General features: G+C 55.4%; 3 protein-coding genes across 3 annotated transcripts; 1 reads left to right on the forward strand and 2 right to left on the reverse strand.

The window, feature by feature from the left end:
- CTSE (cathepsin E) lies at positions 1–2,341 on the reverse strand (the record flags this gene model as incomplete). Its single annotated transcript, XM_084220461.1, has 7 exons — positions 1–165; positions 362–460; positions 562–703; positions 793–915; positions 1,133–1,332; positions 1,424–1,542; positions 2,224–2,341. The coding sequence occupies 7 exons, from the start codon at positions 2,339–2,341 to the stop codon at positions 1–3; spliced, it is 966 nt and encodes a 321-aa protein (XP_084076587.1).
- Positions 2,342–4,281: 1,940 nt separating this feature from the next.
- RHEX (regulator of hemoglobinization and erythroid cell expansion) lies at positions 4,282–11,647 on the forward strand (the record flags this gene model as incomplete). Its single annotated transcript, XM_084220862.1, has 6 exons — positions 4,282–4,331; positions 9,281–9,322; positions 9,774–9,862; positions 10,409–10,570; positions 10,901–10,959; positions 11,441–11,647. 6 exons carry the CDS (start codon positions 4,282–4,284, stop codon positions 11,645–11,647), a joined length of 609 nt encoding a protein of 202 aa, XP_084076988.1.
- Positions 11,648–14,019: 2,372 nt separating this feature from the next.
- Positions 14,020–15,946, reverse strand: AVPR1B (arginine vasopressin receptor 1B; the record flags this gene model as incomplete). The annotated part of the gene is made up of 2 exons (XM_084220632.1): positions 14,020–14,318; positions 14,992–15,946. The coding sequence occupies 2 exons, from the start codon at positions 15,944–15,946 to the stop codon at positions 14,020–14,022; spliced, it is 1,254 nt and encodes a 417-aa protein (XP_084076758.1).
- Positions 15,947–18,873: the final 2,927 nt, after the last annotated feature.

An 18,873-nucleotide genomic window follows, 5' to 3' on the forward strand; every position in this document is an offset into this window, starting at 1 on the left:
CTAAGGGACGGCAGGGGCCAACCCCACCATGTTATTGCCACGGTCGAAGACAGAATAGAACTGACGGATGAAAACATCTCCCAGAATCCAGAGGGGTCCTGTGGGAGGGGGGATGTTGCTGCCCTGGAAGCCGCTGGTGCAGAAGGCCATGCCATCAGCATACTCCTGGGGGAGGAGAAGTGGAAAGTTTGGGATGAAGCCGAGAGCCTCGTGCACATGGAAACACCCAGGAACGGTGGCGAAGCAGAAACTGGCGGGGTTTGTCACCCTTGGGGACACACTGCCAGCTCCTGGCGTGGGGCTGGGCCACCTTTGCCACTGGAGCAGCTGGGATTTGGGGTTGAGGGAGCCAGAGCCATACCACAAGGGTGTAAGCCTGGGCGCTGAGCGTGTAGGGCAGCCCGTTGATGGTGAAGGTCAGGTCAGGCATCATGCTGAGGTTGCTGCACTCCACGGCGTACTGGAACAGAGCTGGGGGTCAGGAGCTCCCAGGGGGGGTCCCTTCCAGCAGGGAAGGGTCCCCAAGGCTTTGTCCCCTCCTGTCCCCACCCCAGCTCTCACCTCTCCATCCACAGACACAGCCCCAATGAGGTTTTGCAGCTTTTTGATCTCCTTGGTGGGACCCACGATGAGCGACGTCCCGGTGTCCACGATGGCCTGGCAGCCGTTGGCACAGAAGGTCTCTGTCCCACCCAGCTGGATGCTGGAAGAGGGGAGAAGGAGCAGGAGGGATTTGTCGTGCTCTGCCAGCCCAGCTCTGCCCTGACCTCCCTCCCTGCCAGCACCACTCACTTGTCCACCTGGATCTGCCAGTAGCCCTGCTGGGTGACTGGCACCCAGTTCAGGGTGCCTGTGAAGTGGGAGGTGTCATAGCCCCCAAAAAGCACCTCTCCTCCTTGGGGGGAGTCAGGGTTCCTGCAGGGAGGAGGAGGAGGACACATGAGGGATTTTTGCATGAATTTACCCCAGCTTTCTCCCCACACATGCTGTAAGGCCAGAGGTCTGCGATGCTCAATCTGGTACCAAACCCCCTTCATTATCTCAGTGAATTATCTGTGTTTCAGCAGCCCCTCCCGCTCCCTAAAGCAATGCCAGACTCCAAGCACATCCTGGAGCAAAACCATGTCCGTACGAGCTCATGTAGACAGAGAAAAGGGGTAGCTCCACCAAATTTTGGGCCATCATGTTGTCGAAGACAGGGGTGACCCCATCCACGGCCAGGGAGGGATAAGCCAGCCCCAGGATCCCATCGAATTCAGCATCCAGGAAGGCTTTTCCCGGCTCACTGATGCTCTCTGCAAACTGCTGGTTGCTCACGGCCAGACCCTCGACCTGCAGTGAGGAGGGGGTTCCGTGGGGGGCCGAGCCCGTGGGCAAGTCCCAGGCTCATTGTCCAGAGCAGGGCAGCCCGAAGGTCACTCACGGCCACTTGGTCGGATCCGATGATCCCCGTCAGGCTCCCGGTGCCATACTGGATGGAGAAGGGGGTCCCTATCACCTGGTAGGTGCTGGACTGGGTTGGCTGGAACTTGGTGTGCCCAGCTGGGGAAGGAGATGGGATCTGTCACCAGAAATGTCTTTTTTTTTTTTGCACTGCCACAGCTGCCAGGAGCCCCCAGTGAGGCGAAATGATGGCGCAGCGTGGTGTCACCAAAACTCCTGGTTATGGGGGCTCTGCGGAGGGATGTGATGGAGTTTTGAGGGGGGAGAAAACCTCTCCCATTTCAGGCTGATGAAGGGTGCAAGGGCTCTTAGGGGGAACAGGATCAGCAGCATTTAATGAGTCCCGAGATGAGCACTGCTGTCCCTGGTTACAGCCAGCAGCAGCCCCACGGCACTGCAGGATCCAGTCCCTCCCCCAATTCCCTGTGAGATCCAGTCCCATTCCCCAACTCCCTGCAGGATCCAGTCCTATTCCCCAATTCCCTGTGAGATCCAGTCCCATTCCCCAATTCCCTGCAGGATCCAATCCCATTCCCCAATTCCCTGCGGGATCCAGTGCCATTCCCAATTCCTGCTGGGCTCCAGGGCAGCCCTGGAGCTGCTCGGGGATGCTCTGGTCCCTCTGGGATCTCTGAGGCTGGCTGATTTCTGACAGCTCCAAAAAGCCACATTTTTGTCCCCTGCTGAGCTGTCACCTCCTGCTTTCACCCCTGGATTTCTGTCACTGTTAGGAGGGTCCCCACGGCCTTGGGGCTGGGGGGTCAGGGGCTCCCCACTCACCGCAGGCTTTGCTGACACAGTAGACAGAAGGCACCCAGAGGTTGGAGGAGCCCGTGTCGAACACCACAGTGAAATTCTGGGGGGGTGTCCCGATGGAGATCTGCCCAAAATACTCCATCTGCCAAAGTGGGGGTCAGAGAGCACCGTGAGCCACCAGCACAGCCAGAAATGCCAGCAAAACAGAGCCTGGGGTGTCTGCAGAGCATGGATGGGGCTCAGTGTTTGATCTGTGCCGTGCCAGGTGGAATAAAGGAGACAAATATTTAAGGAACAACAATGGGGACTGAGGACAAAAGGCAGCATGTTGGGCACAGGCCTCTGCCTCTTCCTGGCAAGACCGGCCGTGAGGGGACCCTTGTCACCAGGCAGGGCTTTGGGGACGGGGGAATTGGGGAATGGGATTGTCCTGGGGAGCTCCCTCCACCTCTGCGGCGGACTCTGCCCTGAATAACTTGAATTTTGGAGTAAATCTGTCACCAGGGGGGCGAGCAGAGCGCGGCACGGAGGGAAGGGACTGGCAGTGCCTGCCATGAATGCCCTCCCTTGTCCTCCTCCTGACATCCCCGGGGACAAAGAGCCGGGCAGGCAGCGAGCCCTGGCACGCCGGGCACCGCCTGGAGCCGCGGGGTTTGTGGGCAGCGCTTGGGCCTCGGGCACTGCTTGGGCAAACTGAGGGTGCTCCCAGCCCGCCGTGCCGCCCTGCTCACGTCCAGGTAGTTGATGAGGGGCTCGTTGGTCTCCGAGAAGGCGGCGCAGTCCTCGCTGCTCGCGTCCGGCGCGTCCCGGGCCCTCCAGAGGTGCGAGAGCTGCCCCCGGTCCCGCAGCAGCTTCCGCAGCGAGCGGCGCCGGCTCAGGGGCACCCTGCGGGAAGGGCCCGGTCACTGCCGGGTGCTGTGCCCGCCCTGAGGGTGCTGTGCCACCCTGAGGGTGCTGTGCCCACCCTGAGGGTGCTGTGCCCGCCCTGAGGGTGCTCTGCCCGCCCTGAGGGTGCTCTGCCCGCCCTGAGGGTGCTGTGCCCGCTCTGAGGGTGCTGTGCCCGCCCTGAGGGTGCTGTGCCCGCTCTGAGGGTGCTCTGCCCACCCTGAGGGTGCTGTGCCTGCCCTGAGGGTGCTGTGCCCGCCCTGAGGGTGCTGTGCCTGCCCTGAGGGTGCTGTGCCCGCCCTGAGGGTGCTGTGCCCGCCGTGAGGGTGCTGGGCACTGCTGTGGGTGCTGTGCCCGCCCTGAGGGTGCTGTGCCCGCCCTGAGGGTGCTCTGCCCGCCGTGAGGGTGCTGGGCACTGCTGTGGGTGCTGCCCACATCCTGCGCCCACCCTCAAGATCCTGGTCACTTCTGTGGGTGCTGTGCCCACCCTGAGGGTGCTGTGCCCACCCTGAGGGCCCTGGTCACTCCTGTGGGTGCTGCCCATGTCCTGTATCAACCCTGAGGGTCCTGGTCACTCCCATGGGTGCTGCCCACATCCTGGTAACTGCTGTAGGTGCTGCCCATATTCTGTGCCCACCCTGAGGGTCCTGGCACTCCCATGGGTGCTACTCATGTCCTGTGCTCACTCTGAGGGTCCTGGCACTGCCAGGATGGAGGTTCAGAGCCCACATCCCCCCACTGCAACAATTTCCAGCCGAGGTACAGCAGAAGAGGGGCCCTGATGTGTTTTTGGGCCCAGGGAATCAAGGCCAGAGCTGGCAGGTGAGCGTCCCAGCCCTGGCAGTGACAGCACAGGCTGTCACTGTCCTGGTGCAACCGAGGGGAAAGCCCTTGGGGCTGGGCAGGGCGAGCAGGACCAAGGGGAATCCAGGCTGGTTTTTTCTGCCCTCCCTGCTTGCACAAACCCCTTTGCAGCCCCTCCTGCTGCTGCCAGGGGATTGCTGACACAGCAGACAGAGCGGACGGAGCACCCCCAAATCCCAGCGTGGTGCCACCGCTCCGGCACAGGCTGAGCTCTGCCACCCATCACAGCCCTGGCAGTGATCCCCCAGACCCTGGGGACCCTGGGGACCCCCTTACCTCCTCAGGGCGCTGGCCAGGGCCAGGCAGAGCGCGGCGAGGAGCAGCAGGCGCCTCATGGCGGGGATGGTGGCCGTGCCCGCCGCGGTGCCGCTCTTATACCCACGGTGCCAAACTCGATAAGAGCCCTGCCAGAGTCAACACTGGGCTCGGGCACCCACAATGAATCACTGGCCACGGCCCAGGCAAGGCTGAGCGGGCGCTCCGGGGTCACGTTTGCTTTTCTGGGTGAGGACGGCGCTGGGGGGCCTGTTGGAGCAGAGCAGGGGCGGCTTTGGCTGATTTTGGGGCAGTGGGGATCCCGCAGAGAGAGCAGAACGGGGTCTCCATCCCAGCACCGGTTCTCATCCCAGCACCAGCTCCTTACCCACAGGTGGAAACCCCCCAAAATGCTTTGGAGGAACATTTGCCTTCTCTTTCACCCCACAGCCCCACCCCAGGGAGCTGCCCGTGGCTGTGGGGTGCCCCAAAGCCCGGCAGCTGCAGGGAGCTGCAGGAAAGGGATGTGTTTGTACCACCGACCTAATTTTAAAAGACAAAGCCTAATTAGCAGTGATGAAGAGCTCGGGAATCCTCAACTTTCCCTTCCAAAGGCCGGGAAGGAGCAGCTTTCCATGGGAGACAGCTCCTGGTGCTCTGCAGGCGTTCATGGGCTCGTCCTCTGTGGGTTTTGTTTTACACTCATTAAAGCCTCAGCGAGTGCAAACAGAAAATGCTGATGAACAAATAAAGCCTTCAGACATGGGGGGAGTGAGTGGGGGCAGGCAAGGTTTTTCCTGCTGCCACCACCTCCCAGGCGCTTATTTTCCATGCTGTCCTTATTTTCCATGGTTTTGGCATGGTTTTGGGTGCTAAAGGGGGTGCTCTGCTCAGCGAGCCCCATTCACGTGATTTACAGGCTTTAGCACCGTGCTAATCAATTTTTTGTTTGCCCCAGCGAGCCTGTTTTATCTAATTAAATTTTATCTAATTAAAGCCCTCGCCCAGGAAATTAAAGTCCTCATCTGTGAGGCACAGGTACTGAGGGTGGCTGGGGACAGCTGAGTCATGTCCTGCTGTCCCCAAGATCTTGTGTCCCCATCCCTGGAGATGCTGTCAGGCCTCTCCTCTCCCCAGCTTTGAGGGCAGATTGAGCTTTAAAAAAATCCATCAAATATTTCTCAATATGAGCAGGAAAACGTTGGGCACAGCACAGTTGATGCCGATGGCAAATGCAGCTGTTTTTTGAAAACAAATGAAAATTCCCTTCATTCCCCCACGCTGCAATATTTTTTTTTAAACAAGTGGCTTTTATACAAATTTATTCTCTATTTCCCCTTTTGAGATGCAGTTTAATGTACCAGCCTCCCTCCTTGTCCTAATCACATATTCATGGATTAGAAAGAAACTTCCTAAAACAAAAGCAGCTGCAGCAAGTGCCAGATAAGCTGAAAACAGCAAGTGGATTGTTCCAGACATGGTTTATAACCCGAAAATCCTATCAGAAAACCCAGCCTGAAGGGTCACTGGGCTTTGGAGATAAACCTGAGGGTGAGCTGCAGCACAGACACGCCAAACATTTTAAGTGAAATAGTTTATTTTGTAGAAAAGATCCCCCAATTGGATCATCATAATCTGCAAACTCCTGGCAGTGGATTCAGCATTAAAATGGGAAGATGAAAGTCATAACGAGGCCAGAGCTTTCACTTAGAAATTTTTGCAGCTAAGCAAATCTATTTCGACTTTTGAGTTATTTTAGAAGCAATTTTAAAAGCTCAACTCTTAGGAGCACTTCCAAATTGTTATTTCAAATAGAACAAAGTGGTGGGGGTTTTTTTCCCTCTGTGTTTTGGGAGCAACTGGGCTGGATTTCCACAGAAAATTGGGTCAAAAAGGCTTTGTTTCATACATGTTCCAGCTGTACCTCAATGTGTGGAATGCAGAGGGAGGAGATGCCAAATTTCCAAGCTTTGGTGTCCCTCAGCTTGGCAGGGCCAGCCTGCTCTGGAGAAATTGAGGAAAGGTGACCCCAGCTGCTGCAACATCTCAGCCTGGTAAGAAAGGAATGGCCTGTCCCCAGCTGTGTCCCACCCCTCCAGGGCCACACACTTGGATCAGAAATGGGTTTTGCCCCTTGGGTAGAAAAAATACCTCTCACCAGCTCAGTGTGAAGCATTTTCTTTGTTTCAAAAACCTGTTCTCAGGCTAAAAATGTGTTATCTGTGTTCCTTCTTACACATTTCCTTTAGTGGAGCCACTGCCCCAGCTGATTCACACCGTGCCCCAGCAGAGTTTTGTAAAAAAACCCTTTTTTCCTGCCTTTATCAGACACTTCTCCCACCTGTTAATCTGTTTATCCACCGCCGAGCACTTGAAAGCGCTGCAGCAGCAAACTTTCACCTGAAAAAAAATCAACAAACAAGGAAGTTTCAGTTAAATAAACCCCAAAATATTTACCTGGGGTGCAGCAGCTGTGAGGAGAGCAGGACCAACATCTGATGATGGAGCTGGTGGATGGTGAGAGCAGTCTCAGGGATGAAGGGGAATTTGGGAAGTGACCCCAACTTGTGATGCAGCTCCAGGGGTAGGTGATGCTTTTTGAAATCTTCTTTTTTGCTCTTAGATAATCCAGGAGGATTCTTTGGGATGTTGTGTCCCTGGGCAGGTGGAGGTGTTGAAAGGCGAGCAGGCACCGTCCCCATGAGTCAGGCACCTTGAAAAAAAGGGAATTTCTTGTTCCTTTCTGCCAGGGCACTTCCAGAGCTACAAACCCCACAGTTCCTAAGAACCAGCAGCCAGCACTCCCCAAACCTCCTGGGAACGCTCAGGATGGGATCTGCCAGGCTGCTGCTTGCACTCCAAAGCTTGCAGAACATTTTCCAGAGTGTGGGCAGGTGGAGGCCCAGCCACCCCCAGCAGCCATGGAGCCAGGTGGTGTAAAATGCTTCATCCCTGTGGAAAATGTTTGCTTGGAAGCACCCAGAGCTCATTTTGGGTGGCAGCTGAGTTGAGCTGGGCACAGCTCCCCCAGCACCGCTTGGCTTCAAGGAAGCTCAGCTCAATTTTGGGACAAAGCTGCTGGAAGACAGAGAATTGATGGAGGGGTGCAGCAGCAAAAGAGCTGCAGAGAAACACCCCAATATATTTAAATGAGGCTGCTGACAGAGGGGAGGTGTCATGGAACTCGTGTGGGCTCCCTGGTGCCTCTGACCTGGGGGTAGAGCGTGACCGCATCCGGCACCGCCACGCTGCCAGACCCCGCTCTGCACCCAAATCCTGCTGAAACGGCCCCAAATCCTGCTGAAACAGCCCCAAATCCTGCTGAAATAGCCCCAAATCCTGCTGCCTGCAGGGCCCCAGCTGCCCCAAGCCGTGGGGAAGGGAAGGTTGGAAAGCTCTGAGCCCAGGTAAGGCCGCGTTGGGCACCGCGCTGCGGGTGCGATGGCGCGGGAAGCAGAGGGTGGAACAGCGGGGGCAGAGCTGGGCTGGGAATCCCCCTGGGCACATTTTGGTGCCATTCTGAGCTCCAGTGAGCCAGCTGGGCCTGGATCAAGTGGGATTAAAATAATTTGGGGCATTCTGGAGCTTTCACTCACGTTTAGCTGAGCGCAGATGCCTCAGGTTGACCCTCGCTGCCCGGCCGAGGAGCAGCTCCCTGCAAGCCTTGATTTCAGCATTTTCTTGAGAAAGGGTTGAAGTCTTGGAGGCTGCAGGCTCACAGAACTTCCCTGAGGCCCCCAGAAAAGCACATTTGGTGCAAAGCTCTCACTGGCTGCTGTCTCAAATCAGATTTTTTGATACCCACCCGATATCAGTGCCTCCATCTCGCTGTACCCACCTCGGCACAGAAGCTGCTGATAGTTGGATTTGGGGCTTATTTTGCAATTTCCTTTTGAACAGCTCATTTTTCAGATCCTTATCTGCTGCTGCAGCAGCGTCTCCTGCCCCACAGTAGGAAATGAGCCTTTCAAGAGTGGCAGCCCTTTGAGAAGGATATTTGGGGACAGATTTATTCAGTAAGGGAGGGGGAAAATTTCTGCAAAAAATGAACTTTGAGCTTGGCAGTCATCAAACTGTTTGCATGAGTGGAATTTTGCAGGAGATTGGTGGCTATCAGGAGAGCTTTTGATGAATTAGGCTCAGAAATGTGTCATAGAGGAAATGATAGAATCTGCTCCACAGGATGGATAATGCCTTTGCTCTATCAATTTATCCATCAGCCTATCAATCAAATTATCATGGCTGCTTTAATCACTGTATCAAAGCCTCAGTTGAAGATTTCTCCCTATCAGCCATTTATAAATAGCAAGTGTATAACACTGAGAGAGGATTTAAAGTGGTTTTTTTGCAAGTGAAAGCTCACAAAAGGAACAGCCCACTGCTATTTTTACGAAATGAACACCCCTATCTTTTATTATAAATCTCTTGAGTGTTATGGCCAGAAGTCCCAAGCCAAGGGGCCCAGCCCAGGCATTGGTGTTTTCTGACTTTCTGCCTTAAACCCTCTTAACCTCAGCAGGATTGAAGCTCTCACAGTATTTAATCCGAGGTGTTTCAGACACTGAGGTGTTGGAGGGCCTCTGATATTTCTGTCTGGACCTTGACTGATGCAAGAGTCTCACACCAACCCACGACCTTTCTTTGGTTACTTTTTCCATGGATTTTTTTTCTTCACCTTCTAGTTTTCTTCTTCTTCTTCTTTTTTTTTTTTGGGCTGTATTAAAAAGAGAAAATGAAAAAAACGAACCATGAAAGAGGATTAAAGCAAGAAGAACAAATTTCAATTCTGTTGTGGTGGGGCTCTGAAAGTCCAGACAAGTCTCAGATATGAGCATGTATAAAGCCATTAATTCAGTGATAAGGGACAGCCTGTGGCTCTGTGAGGGTGTGAACCACAGGGATTCTCACAGGGGGAGGGCTGGGATAAAATAAAAACCCTTTATTTCACATCTGCAACATCCAACCACTGCTTCCAAGTGCTGAGCCTGATCTCCAGCTCATGTGGAGCAGTGTGAGGCTCAATGGGACCATTTTTTTGGTTGCCCCCAGGTCCTGCTGTCTGTCTGTCTCCCCCCAGGCCCTGGAGACGCCTCAGCAGGAGGATGAACACTTGTGCATGGTGAGTGCAGCACCCTGGGGCACAGAGCCCTTCACAGCACCCCTGGGACCACCCCAGGCCCGGCTGGAGGGGGCTCTGAGCAACCTGGTCTGGCTGAAAATGTCCCTGCTCATGGCAGGGGGTGACCTTCAAAGGTCCCAGCCCATTCCATCATTCCACAATTCTATAATTCCATCATATCTATCATATCTGTCTCTCTCCCCTCCAGCACCACATTCCCCCCATGGAGGCCTTTGAAAACCCTTCTGGGGATAGACCCCAAAAACGAGGGCCAAGGAACTCAAATCATTCTTGAAAACCAAACCCCACATCTTGGGCCACATCACCCCAAAACCAAAAAGCCAAACTGAAAGCTACCAGCAAACCTGAGTCTCAAATGTGCCTTAAAGCCTTGGGGGGATTGAAAAAATTTGGTGATTTTAGTGAGACTGAATGGTTTTCTCTCATTCAGCTGGATTCCTGCTGTCACCTCATTTACCACCGTGATACTCTACCCTCTCCTCTTGCTGGCCCTTTACACCATGCTCAGCAGGAAAATTGGTAATTAAAAAATGGCTTTCCCTGGTGATTTCCTGGTTTGGGTGGGTGTGGGATGGGAAAGGGCAGGGCAGGGCAGGGCTGGGCTGGCTGTGAGCTGTGGTGGCAGGGTTGTACACATCAGTGAGGGCTGTTCAACACTCTGTTGCTTCAAAACCATTTTCTTTTATTGCTCTTTTAGTACAGTGCTGGGAGAATACCAAGAATCAGCTCACAGGGTATTAATTCAGATGAAGCTGCAATTTCTAGCAGGGAATTCTTTCACACCAACTACTGCTCACATTAGCACAAAGCCCAGCTCTGCTTTGGGTCAAAATGATTCCAAACTTGCAGGAAGAGGCCCTGACACTGTGATTTGTCACTGGAGCCGCTCTTGGTGGGAGAGCAGGGCCCTGGATCATCTCAGTAACTGAATTGATGGATATGAGCCTGCTCCAGTGCACAGCAATCATTATTTTGGGGTGGGCTGGTTTGCATTGGGGCTGCTGGAGCAGGCTGGGGTGCTCTGGGCACAGCAGGGACCAGGGCTCACTCTCCTCTTGGTCACAGCCCAGCATTCCTGCAGGATGCAGGTGAGCAGCAGCCCTGGGGAGCATCCCAGCCCTCACCCCACCCCAGCTCCAGCCTCAGCACCGGGAGGGGACACGGCACAAAAACAGCCTGGGGCACAAAACCGACCTGGGGCACAGAAACCATCCCCAGCCTATTCAGGTAAGGGGCTCTGCAGCAATGGGGCGTTGTCCTGGCACAGGGATGGGGATTTTTGGGTGGCATTTGTGTGATGTCTCTTCCTTATGAGCTGTGCACACCCTGGGGTGGGAGAAGGGCCAAGCAGGAGCTGCCTCCTGTTCCTGTTGCCCCCCCTCAGCTGGGCTCTCCCTGCCCCATCTCTCCCAGGGAAGTGAGGCTGGGAGGGATGAAACTGTTGCTTTGTGGATCAGAATTTTCACTTCTGAGCATGTTTGCTTTTTGTCCCTTGATCCTTTTTTCCCTGTAACCCTCTGGGAAGTGCTGGGGTGGTAAATGTTTTGTGTTTTTAAGGGAGCAGTGACACATCTTCAGACACCTCAGAGGACTCAGACAACCCTTCCTGCCCTCAGGTACCATGGGAAAAATCATCCCCAACCTCCCTGGTGCTGTGTCCAGTTCTGGAGCAGCATCAGGAGATGCAAATCCATCAAACCACATTGAAATTCCATAAGTAAGGGCTGGGGTGGTTGTTGTCCCCTGTCACACCCAGCATTCTAGTGTCCCCCATTCAGAGGGAAGCATCCCTGGGCACTTCAGGAAAATTAGGAAACAAAATTTTCTCTCTGAGGGTGGGCAGGCCCTGGCACAGGGTGCCCAGAGCAGCTGCGGCTGCCCCTGGATCCCTGGCAGTGCCCAAGGCCAGGCTGGACGGGGCTGGGAGCACCTGGGACAGTGGAAGGTCCCTGGCCATGGCAGGGGGAATGGGATGGGCTTTAACATCCCTTCCAACCCAACCCATTCCATGATTCCCTGAACTGGTGCATGGGCTTGAGGGCAAAGGCTCCTGGGTGGGTGCTGGGGTCTGACCTGGGCTTCATTTTGCTCCTGCAGGGCCGTGGCTCAGAGGGAAACATCAATTACACATCCCTGGTGTTCCCAGGGAAAGGCCCCGAGCCAGGCTCTGCCCAGGACGACGAGGACGTGAAGTCTGGGATGGATTATGTCAACGTGGACCCAAAGAAGAGGAAAACACATTTCTGGCCCTTCTCCAGCCCCAGGGCATCCAAGGGTGTGGAGTACACCGAGGTGAAACTGTGACACTGCTGTGGAGCTGTGACACTGATGTGAAGCTGTCACACCAGGGTGAAGCTGCCACACCAGGGTGAAGCTGCCACACCAGGGTGCTGCTGCCCAGAGGTGCCCAGAGCCCCCAGCAGCTGCACAGCTGGCACTGTCCCCTTCCCCTGGGGCACTGCCTGGCACGGGCTGCAGCACTTGTACCACCCCCACCCGCAGGCACAGCTTCCTTGGCTTTTCCTTAAAGGCTCCTCTGTTCCTGAGGGCTGCAGGGTGGGGCAGGGCAAGGCTCCTCCCAGCCAGGCTGGAACCAGCTCTCCACTTCTGTGTCATGGCCTTTCTTCCCTCACTTCATGAAAGCAAAAGGAACATCCTCCCCCTCACCTCTCAAAATGGGCAGTTCAGGGAGGGAGATGCCCTGATCCTCAAACCTGCACTGAGCTGGCTGGCAGCTCCTCTCAGTGTTGTTGTTTTGCTCATCAGCCTCATAAAATCCTTTTAAATATAATTTTCCACTGGCTTTTCCCTCTCCCTGTCTCCCACCTTTTGCTTTCCCTGCTTTGTCCCCGCTCCAGGTGCTGGGGTCGGTCTCTCCCCACCTGGGCCACGTCTCTGCTTCTCACTCTGCATTTTGTTACTTCTGAATTTTCCAGAAATAAACTTCCAAAATGCCTGGGAATGGGAACAGTGCCTGGGAATGGGAATGGTGCCCCAGTGGGAGCTGTGTGAGGGGGATGGAGCTGCTGCCTCCCCTTCCTCAGGGCTGGAGCTGCCCCAAGTGTGTTTTAAATGGGCTCAGTAATGCTGTGATTTAATGAAAGGTTGTGAGAGCATTGATTTGGGATTGATCAGTGGCAGGGGGAGCCAGGCACTCCTGCTTTCATGACCTTGTGCAGATCTGGCCCAGCTTGAAGGGCATGTGAAGGAAAATGTTCCAAAAACCCCAACAATTCCTGGGCAACGTTGGAAAACCCTGGAGAGGTGTGATTGTGGGACTGGAGGTGAGGCCAAAACCAGTGAGAGGAAGCTTCTGAGAAATCTCATTTAAATGCCTGGCAATTAAAAAAGTGAAAATATTGAAGATTTCAAAATATTTTACTCTTAATGTTTTATTTTTACAGCTTTAGCCTGTGATAGTGGAAAGAATAATGCCCATGGCTCACAGGGAATTTGGAACCTTCACTGGGACACCTGTACATCACCCTCAGCAGCTTTTGAGCTCAACTGAGCTCAATGGATGCTCTTTCCTGCCTCATCCATGATTTATTCCTGCACAAAACGGCTCCTGGGAGCAGGGCAGGGGCCAGGCTGGCACTGCAGGGGAACTGAGTTCCCTGCTCCCCGAGCCCAGGCTGGTTTTGGTCCCCTGATCTCTGCAAAATCAGCCAAAAGCAGCAGCAGCAGGGTGAGAACAGCTCCCTGGGATGCAGCAGATGTTGAGCACAGGGTGGGGGTGGGAGCAGAGCTGATGGCAGAGGGCACGGGGGGAGTCAGGATGTGCCCGGCTGAGCTGGAGCAGGGCCAGGGCTGCTCCCAGCAGCTCCTCGGGGGTGCCAGTGCCGCATTTGGGGCGCTCCAGCGGGCACAGCGTGCGGCAGGACAGCTGTGCCCAGCACCAGGGGCCGCCACAGCCCCGTCCCCGGCTCGGGGGAGGTGGCAGGGGGGCAGTTCCAGGCCAGAGGAGCTCTGCAGCCCCGCGGGGGGACAGCTCTGTCCCCGCTGTCTGCTCGGCCAGCAACGCCCCGAGGATGCGAGAGGAGGAAGCGGCGGCGACTCTGGAGCAGATGGAGCCGCGTCGCCCCTGCCGTGCTCCGGCTGCTTTGCTGGCAGCTGGGAACACAAAACTCCGGTCCCTCCAGGAGGATTTTGTGGATGCAGCATCCCCTGATCCCGAAGGGTGCGGGATCCCTCCCTGGAGGTTACAGGATCCCCTGATCCCTAAGGATGCAGCATCCCCTGTTCCCAAAAGGGGCAGGATCCCTTCTCAGAGGCTGCAGGATCCCTCCCTGGAGATTTCAGGATCCCTCCCCGGAGGTTGTAGGGTCCCCTGATTCCTAAGGATGCAGCATCCCCTCTTCCCGAAAGGAGCAGGATCCCTCCCTGGAGTTTTCAGGATCCCTCCCCGGAGGTTGCAGGGTCCCTCCCCGGAGGAGAGCAGCCAGAGGTTTCCCTAAACACGGGTAGGGGTGGATGCTGTGGTCAGGCAGCGGCCGGAGGGGCTCTGTCCATCCCCCGGCACACACGGCAGCGAGGACAAGGCGGACGCGACGCTTTTCTGGGTGAAACATTCCGATTTCTGCAAAACGCGGTGCCACCAGGTGGGGAGAGCCGCGCTCTGCAGCGAGAGCGAGCGGTGTCACACCTGGCGGTGTCACCCCTGGCGGTGTCGCAGCCTAGAGCGTGCCAGACTCTGTCACGCCCTCGTCGCAGGGCGGGTACAGCTCCCTGGCGCTGTCCCCGTGCAGGGGGACCCCGGCCTGGTGGCTGTGGCTCAGGATCGTGGTTTTCCTGCTGCACAGGCTCCCGGTGGAGTTGGGTCTGTGCAGCCCGGCCCGGGGGCGGCCCCAGCAGCCCCGGCAGCGCCCGGCGTCCTGCAGGAGGTGCCCGCTGAAGAACAGGTAGATCCAGGGGTTGCAGCAGCTGCTGAGGCTGGCCAGCAGCATGGTGATGCTGAAAGCCACGTTGGTGGACTCTGGCGAGGCAAGAGAGAGAGATGAAACCTCCCCAGGGGCTGGGCAGGGCTGGGGTGGGCAGTGGGCAGGAGCTGGGGGCTCTCCTGGCTCACATTCCCGTCCCACTGGCATTCCTGGGGATGGAAAGCTGGCAGAGCCAGAACCCTCCGGGTTCTGCAGAGCACATCCTCTGAGAGCTGAGACCCTGCAGCTTCTGGGCTTTCCAAAGCATCTCCCAGAGGGCTTTCAATCTTGGGTGAAGTCCCTTTTTCTAGTAGTAGTACTACTTCAGTAGTCAGGAAAACTACTGAAGATTTACAGGGGAAAAAAATTCAACATATGAACTCAGAAATCCACTTCTAAAACCTCTGAAAAATCCTGGAGAAAAGACACACATGGCAAAGATGTCTTTGCACATCTCTATGAATGATGGCCAGAAATGGTCACTTCTCAGAGGTTTTTTTTTTTCCTGAAAGGAATTATTTGTATCTGAAAATTGTATTTTGTACATTTACAGGGGAGAAAATTTTATGCATTACAGAGGAGGACACCTGTAGCTTTTCCCATGATTTTTATCATATAAAAACCTGTAGCCTCCCCACTGATTTTTAAACGGCAAGACGACAGCCAACTCTTCTTTGTTAAAAACCCGACTGCATTCCTGGCATTCCCAGGGCTCCGTGCCCCACTCACCATCATCAGGAGCATCCTGGTCCCACACTGACCACATCTGCACGCTGAAGAAGGGCGCCCAGCAGGTGACATAGGCGGCCACGATGACGAAGGTCATCTTCACCGTGCGGATCTTGGCGCGGGAGATGGTGCGCACGCTGCTCACCCGCGAGGGCTGCCCGCCCTTCCCCGCGGGGCTGGCCCCGGCAGCGGCGCCCACCGCGGCTCCCCCCGTGCCAGGGGCACCGCTCTGGGTCTTGCCCTTGAGGTTCTTGCAGATCTCGTGGCAGATGAGGCTGTAGCAGACGCTGAGGACGCCCACGGGCAGCACGAAGATGCACAGCGTGGTCCAGGTGATGTAGGCGCGCGCTCCCCACGGGTACCCGAAATCCGCCCAGCAATCCAGCACCCCCGAGCCCGGGCGCACCTCCCGCAGGGAAAAGATGAACACCTGGGGCAGGCTGAGCAGGCAGCTGAGCAGCCAGGTGGCCCCGATCATGGTGTAAGCCTGGCGGCTGGGCTGCTGCAGCGACTGCAGCGGGTGGCACACGGCCAGGTAGCGGTCCAGGGTCATCACCATCAGCATGTAGGTGGAGGCGAACATGCTGAGCACCTGCAGGTACTTGACGGCCCTGCAGAGGGGGTCGGGCCCCAGGAAGCGGTAGGTGACCTTCCAGAGGAGCTGCGGCAGCACCTGGAACAGCGCCACGCCCAGGTCGCTCAGCCCTAGGTGCAGGATGAAGAGATGCATGCGGCTCATCTTCCTCCTCAGCCGGTACATGGCCAGCAGCACGCCCAGGTTGCCCACGGTGGCCACGGCCAGGATGGTGCCCAGCACCCCCACCTCAGCCTTGGCCAGCTCCTCGTCCCGGGTGTGCAGCACCGTCAGGTTGGGCTGCCCTGCCAGGCTCAGCGGCCCCTGGCCGTGCCCAGGTGGGCTCTGCTGGGAGCCGTTCCAGCCCCAGCCGGGCTCCATCCCTCGGGGAGGCTCTGCAGGAGCTCAGGGCTCCACGGCTCCTCTCTGATGTCCTGTTGTCCCTCCTGAGCTCCGGCTTCTCTGCCTCTGTCTGGGGGGCTGGATGTGCCTCCTCCAGCTGTCCCCAACACCAGGGCAGGTTGTCACCTGTCCCCTGTCACACTAACTCTGTGTTAGGCAGCTGCAACTCCCTCTCTGCCTGGGCTGAAGATATTCCTGTGGAGCAGAGAGGTGCAAGAGCCCCTGGTTCAGCCCTTGGTTCTTCTCAGCACTGAGAATTCCCAAATCCCTGGTTCAGTCCTTGATATTCCTCTCGTTTCCACAAAACCTTCCCAAATCCCTGTTCCTCCCTGCACTGCTCACCCTGTGCATCCCCTGTGCAGGTAAATCCGAGGGGAAAGAGGAATTCTCCTTAAAAGCAGCAAAAAACTCTACATCCCTTTGGCTTTTCATCCCCAGGAAAGCAGCCAGGTGAGCGTGTCCCAGCCCTGTCCCTTGGTGTCCCCGGGGATGGGTTTTATATCCCGGCAGGTCCCTCCCCGATGTCCCCGTGTGTGAGCTCTGTGCCCGGGGCTGGGTTTTGTACTCCTGCCAGGTCCCTCCCCGGTGTCCCCGGGCTGGGTTTTACCCCCGCAGGTCCCTCCCGGTGTCCCCAGGCTGGTTTTTACCCCCGCAGGTCCCTCCTGGCATCCCCAGGCTGGTTTTTACACCTGGCAGGTCCCTCCCCGGTGTCCCCAGGCTGGGTTTTACCCCTGCAGGTCCCTCCTGCTGTCCCCAGGCTGGGTTTTACCCTTGCCAGGTCCCTCCCGGTGTCCCCAGGCTGGTTTTTACCCCCTCAGGTCCCTCCCCGGTGTCCCCAGGCTGGGTTTTACCCCCACAGGACCCTCCCAGTGTCCCCAGGCTGGGTTTTACCCTTGCCAAGTCCCTCCCGGCGTCCCCAGGCTGGTTTTTACCCCGCAGGTCCCTCCCCGTGTCCCCAGACTGGTTTTAACCCCCGCAGGTCACTCCCGGTGTCCCCAGGCTGGGTTTTACACCCGCAGGTCCCTCCTGGTGTCCCCAAGCTGGGTTTTACCCCCGCAGGTCACTCCCGGTGTCCCCAGGCTGGTTTTAACCCCCTCAGGTCCCTCCCCGGTGTCCCCAGGCTGGTTTTTACCCCCTCAGGTCCCTCCCCGGTGTCCCCAGGCTGGGTTTTACCCCCGCAGGTCCCTCCCCGGTGTCCCCAGGCTGGGTTTTACCCTTGCCAGGTCCTTCCCCGGTGTCCCCAGGCTGGTTTTTACCCCCGCAGGTCCCTCCCCGGTGTCCCCGGCTCTGCTGCCCGGCGCTCCCGGCCAGGTGAGCTCTGATCCCCCCGGAGCTGTCCCGGAGCTGCCATCCCTGCGTTTGGCGGGGAGATTTTCCCAAATCCCAAAGGATGCGAATCCTCCCGCGCTTGTCTCGTGTCCCCTGCTGCGCTGGGGACAATCTGCCCTTGCTTTGCAGCAGTCCCTGCCCTGGGCTGGCTCTGTCCCCAGAGCTTGGGGACAAGGGGGACGCGGGGCAGGAGCCAGACATCCCCCGGTGGGCGCGGCAAAGTGGCTGCAAACATCATTTATTGTTCCTTTGATGCACTCTCCCTTCCCTGCTCTGCGGGGATGGCGATTTTGGAAGGGATTTTGCATGGGTCAAAGATGGGATTTTTTTTTTTTTTTTTTTTAGATGATTTAGAAATTTTTTTAAATTTTCTTCATAGATGGGAAGGGTGAGTTGGGTTCACATTTTTATTGTGTGGTCCAGCAGGTCACGAGATCCTTAGTTGTAAGACCTTTTAAGGATTTATTGACTAATAAAACATTGTGAATAAGGATATTTATGGTTTTGATTTAATTTTAAAACGTTCCATTTAAAAATATTTAGTTGTATGGATTTTTGTTATAATGTAAGTTTTCTTTGTTAATCATGTTATGATACACAAACCTATAGTACTGTATTCTAAACCTTTTTGTAATTATTTTTATTTTTTTAATATCCCAAACTCCAAAACTCGAAACCTTCTTCTTCTTAATTTAACATGTTTCTGTTTTAAACTGTAAATCCACATTCTTGCTTCTAGCACCTAAATTTGGAAGCCTTTTTTTCAAGGTTTTAGATCAAATCCTGTGTTTAGTTCTGAGCTTTGGTTTACAGGCCCAGAGTTCTGAGAATTCCCTGTATTTCAGATTCTGACAGATGGGGATTGTCCTGAGACACAGCAGAAGCCTCAATTCTGTTGTTTTCCTCCATTTGGCACAAAACCACCCCAAAAATGGGGAGTGAGGTCCTACCCAGCCAGAGGCTGCCAGAATTTACCCCTTTTTTTTTCCAAAACCTGGAAAAAACATCCAAAAAACCAAATTCCAAAACCCAGAAAAAATCCTTTCCCCCCCAGAAAACCTGGAAAAAAAATCCAGGTTTTTTTTCCACTTTTTTTTTTTTTCAAAACCTGGAAAAAATCCTTGGAAAAGATTGGAGGGGAGGGGAGAAAGGAGCTGGAGGTGAGGGAAAGGGGCTGGACAGTGGGATGAAGGCAAATGGTGTAAAAAGTTGGATTTTTTTTTTTCTTCTTTTTTTCCAATGAGGAAATGGGGAATTTTTTTTTCCAGTGGGGAAAATCCAGGTGAGTCTGGAGCTGAAAGGCTCTTGGATTTCACCTTCCTGAGAATTTGGGCATTTCCTCATCTTCCCTTCTGTCCACACAATTCCACTTCTCTTTGGCAACACCCAACCTTTGTTTGCCCTCCTGGTTTGTAAATTACGGCAAGAAGAAGTGAAATTAATCTATTTTCAGCCCTTTTTTTCCTTTCTCTGTGAGGGAAAGATGATCCAAAAATCACCTGGCGTGGCTTTTGTCCCACCTGGTGTGTGCTGGGCACAGCTCTGCTTCCCTGGCTGCTGCTGTTCCGTGGAAATTC

Source organism: Fringilla coelebs, assembly GCF_963513975.1.
Source record: "Fringilla coelebs genome assembly, chromosome: 23".
NCBI classification, from domain to species: Eukaryota; Metazoa; Chordata; class Aves; order Passeriformes; family Fringillidae; genus Fringilla; species Fringilla coelebs.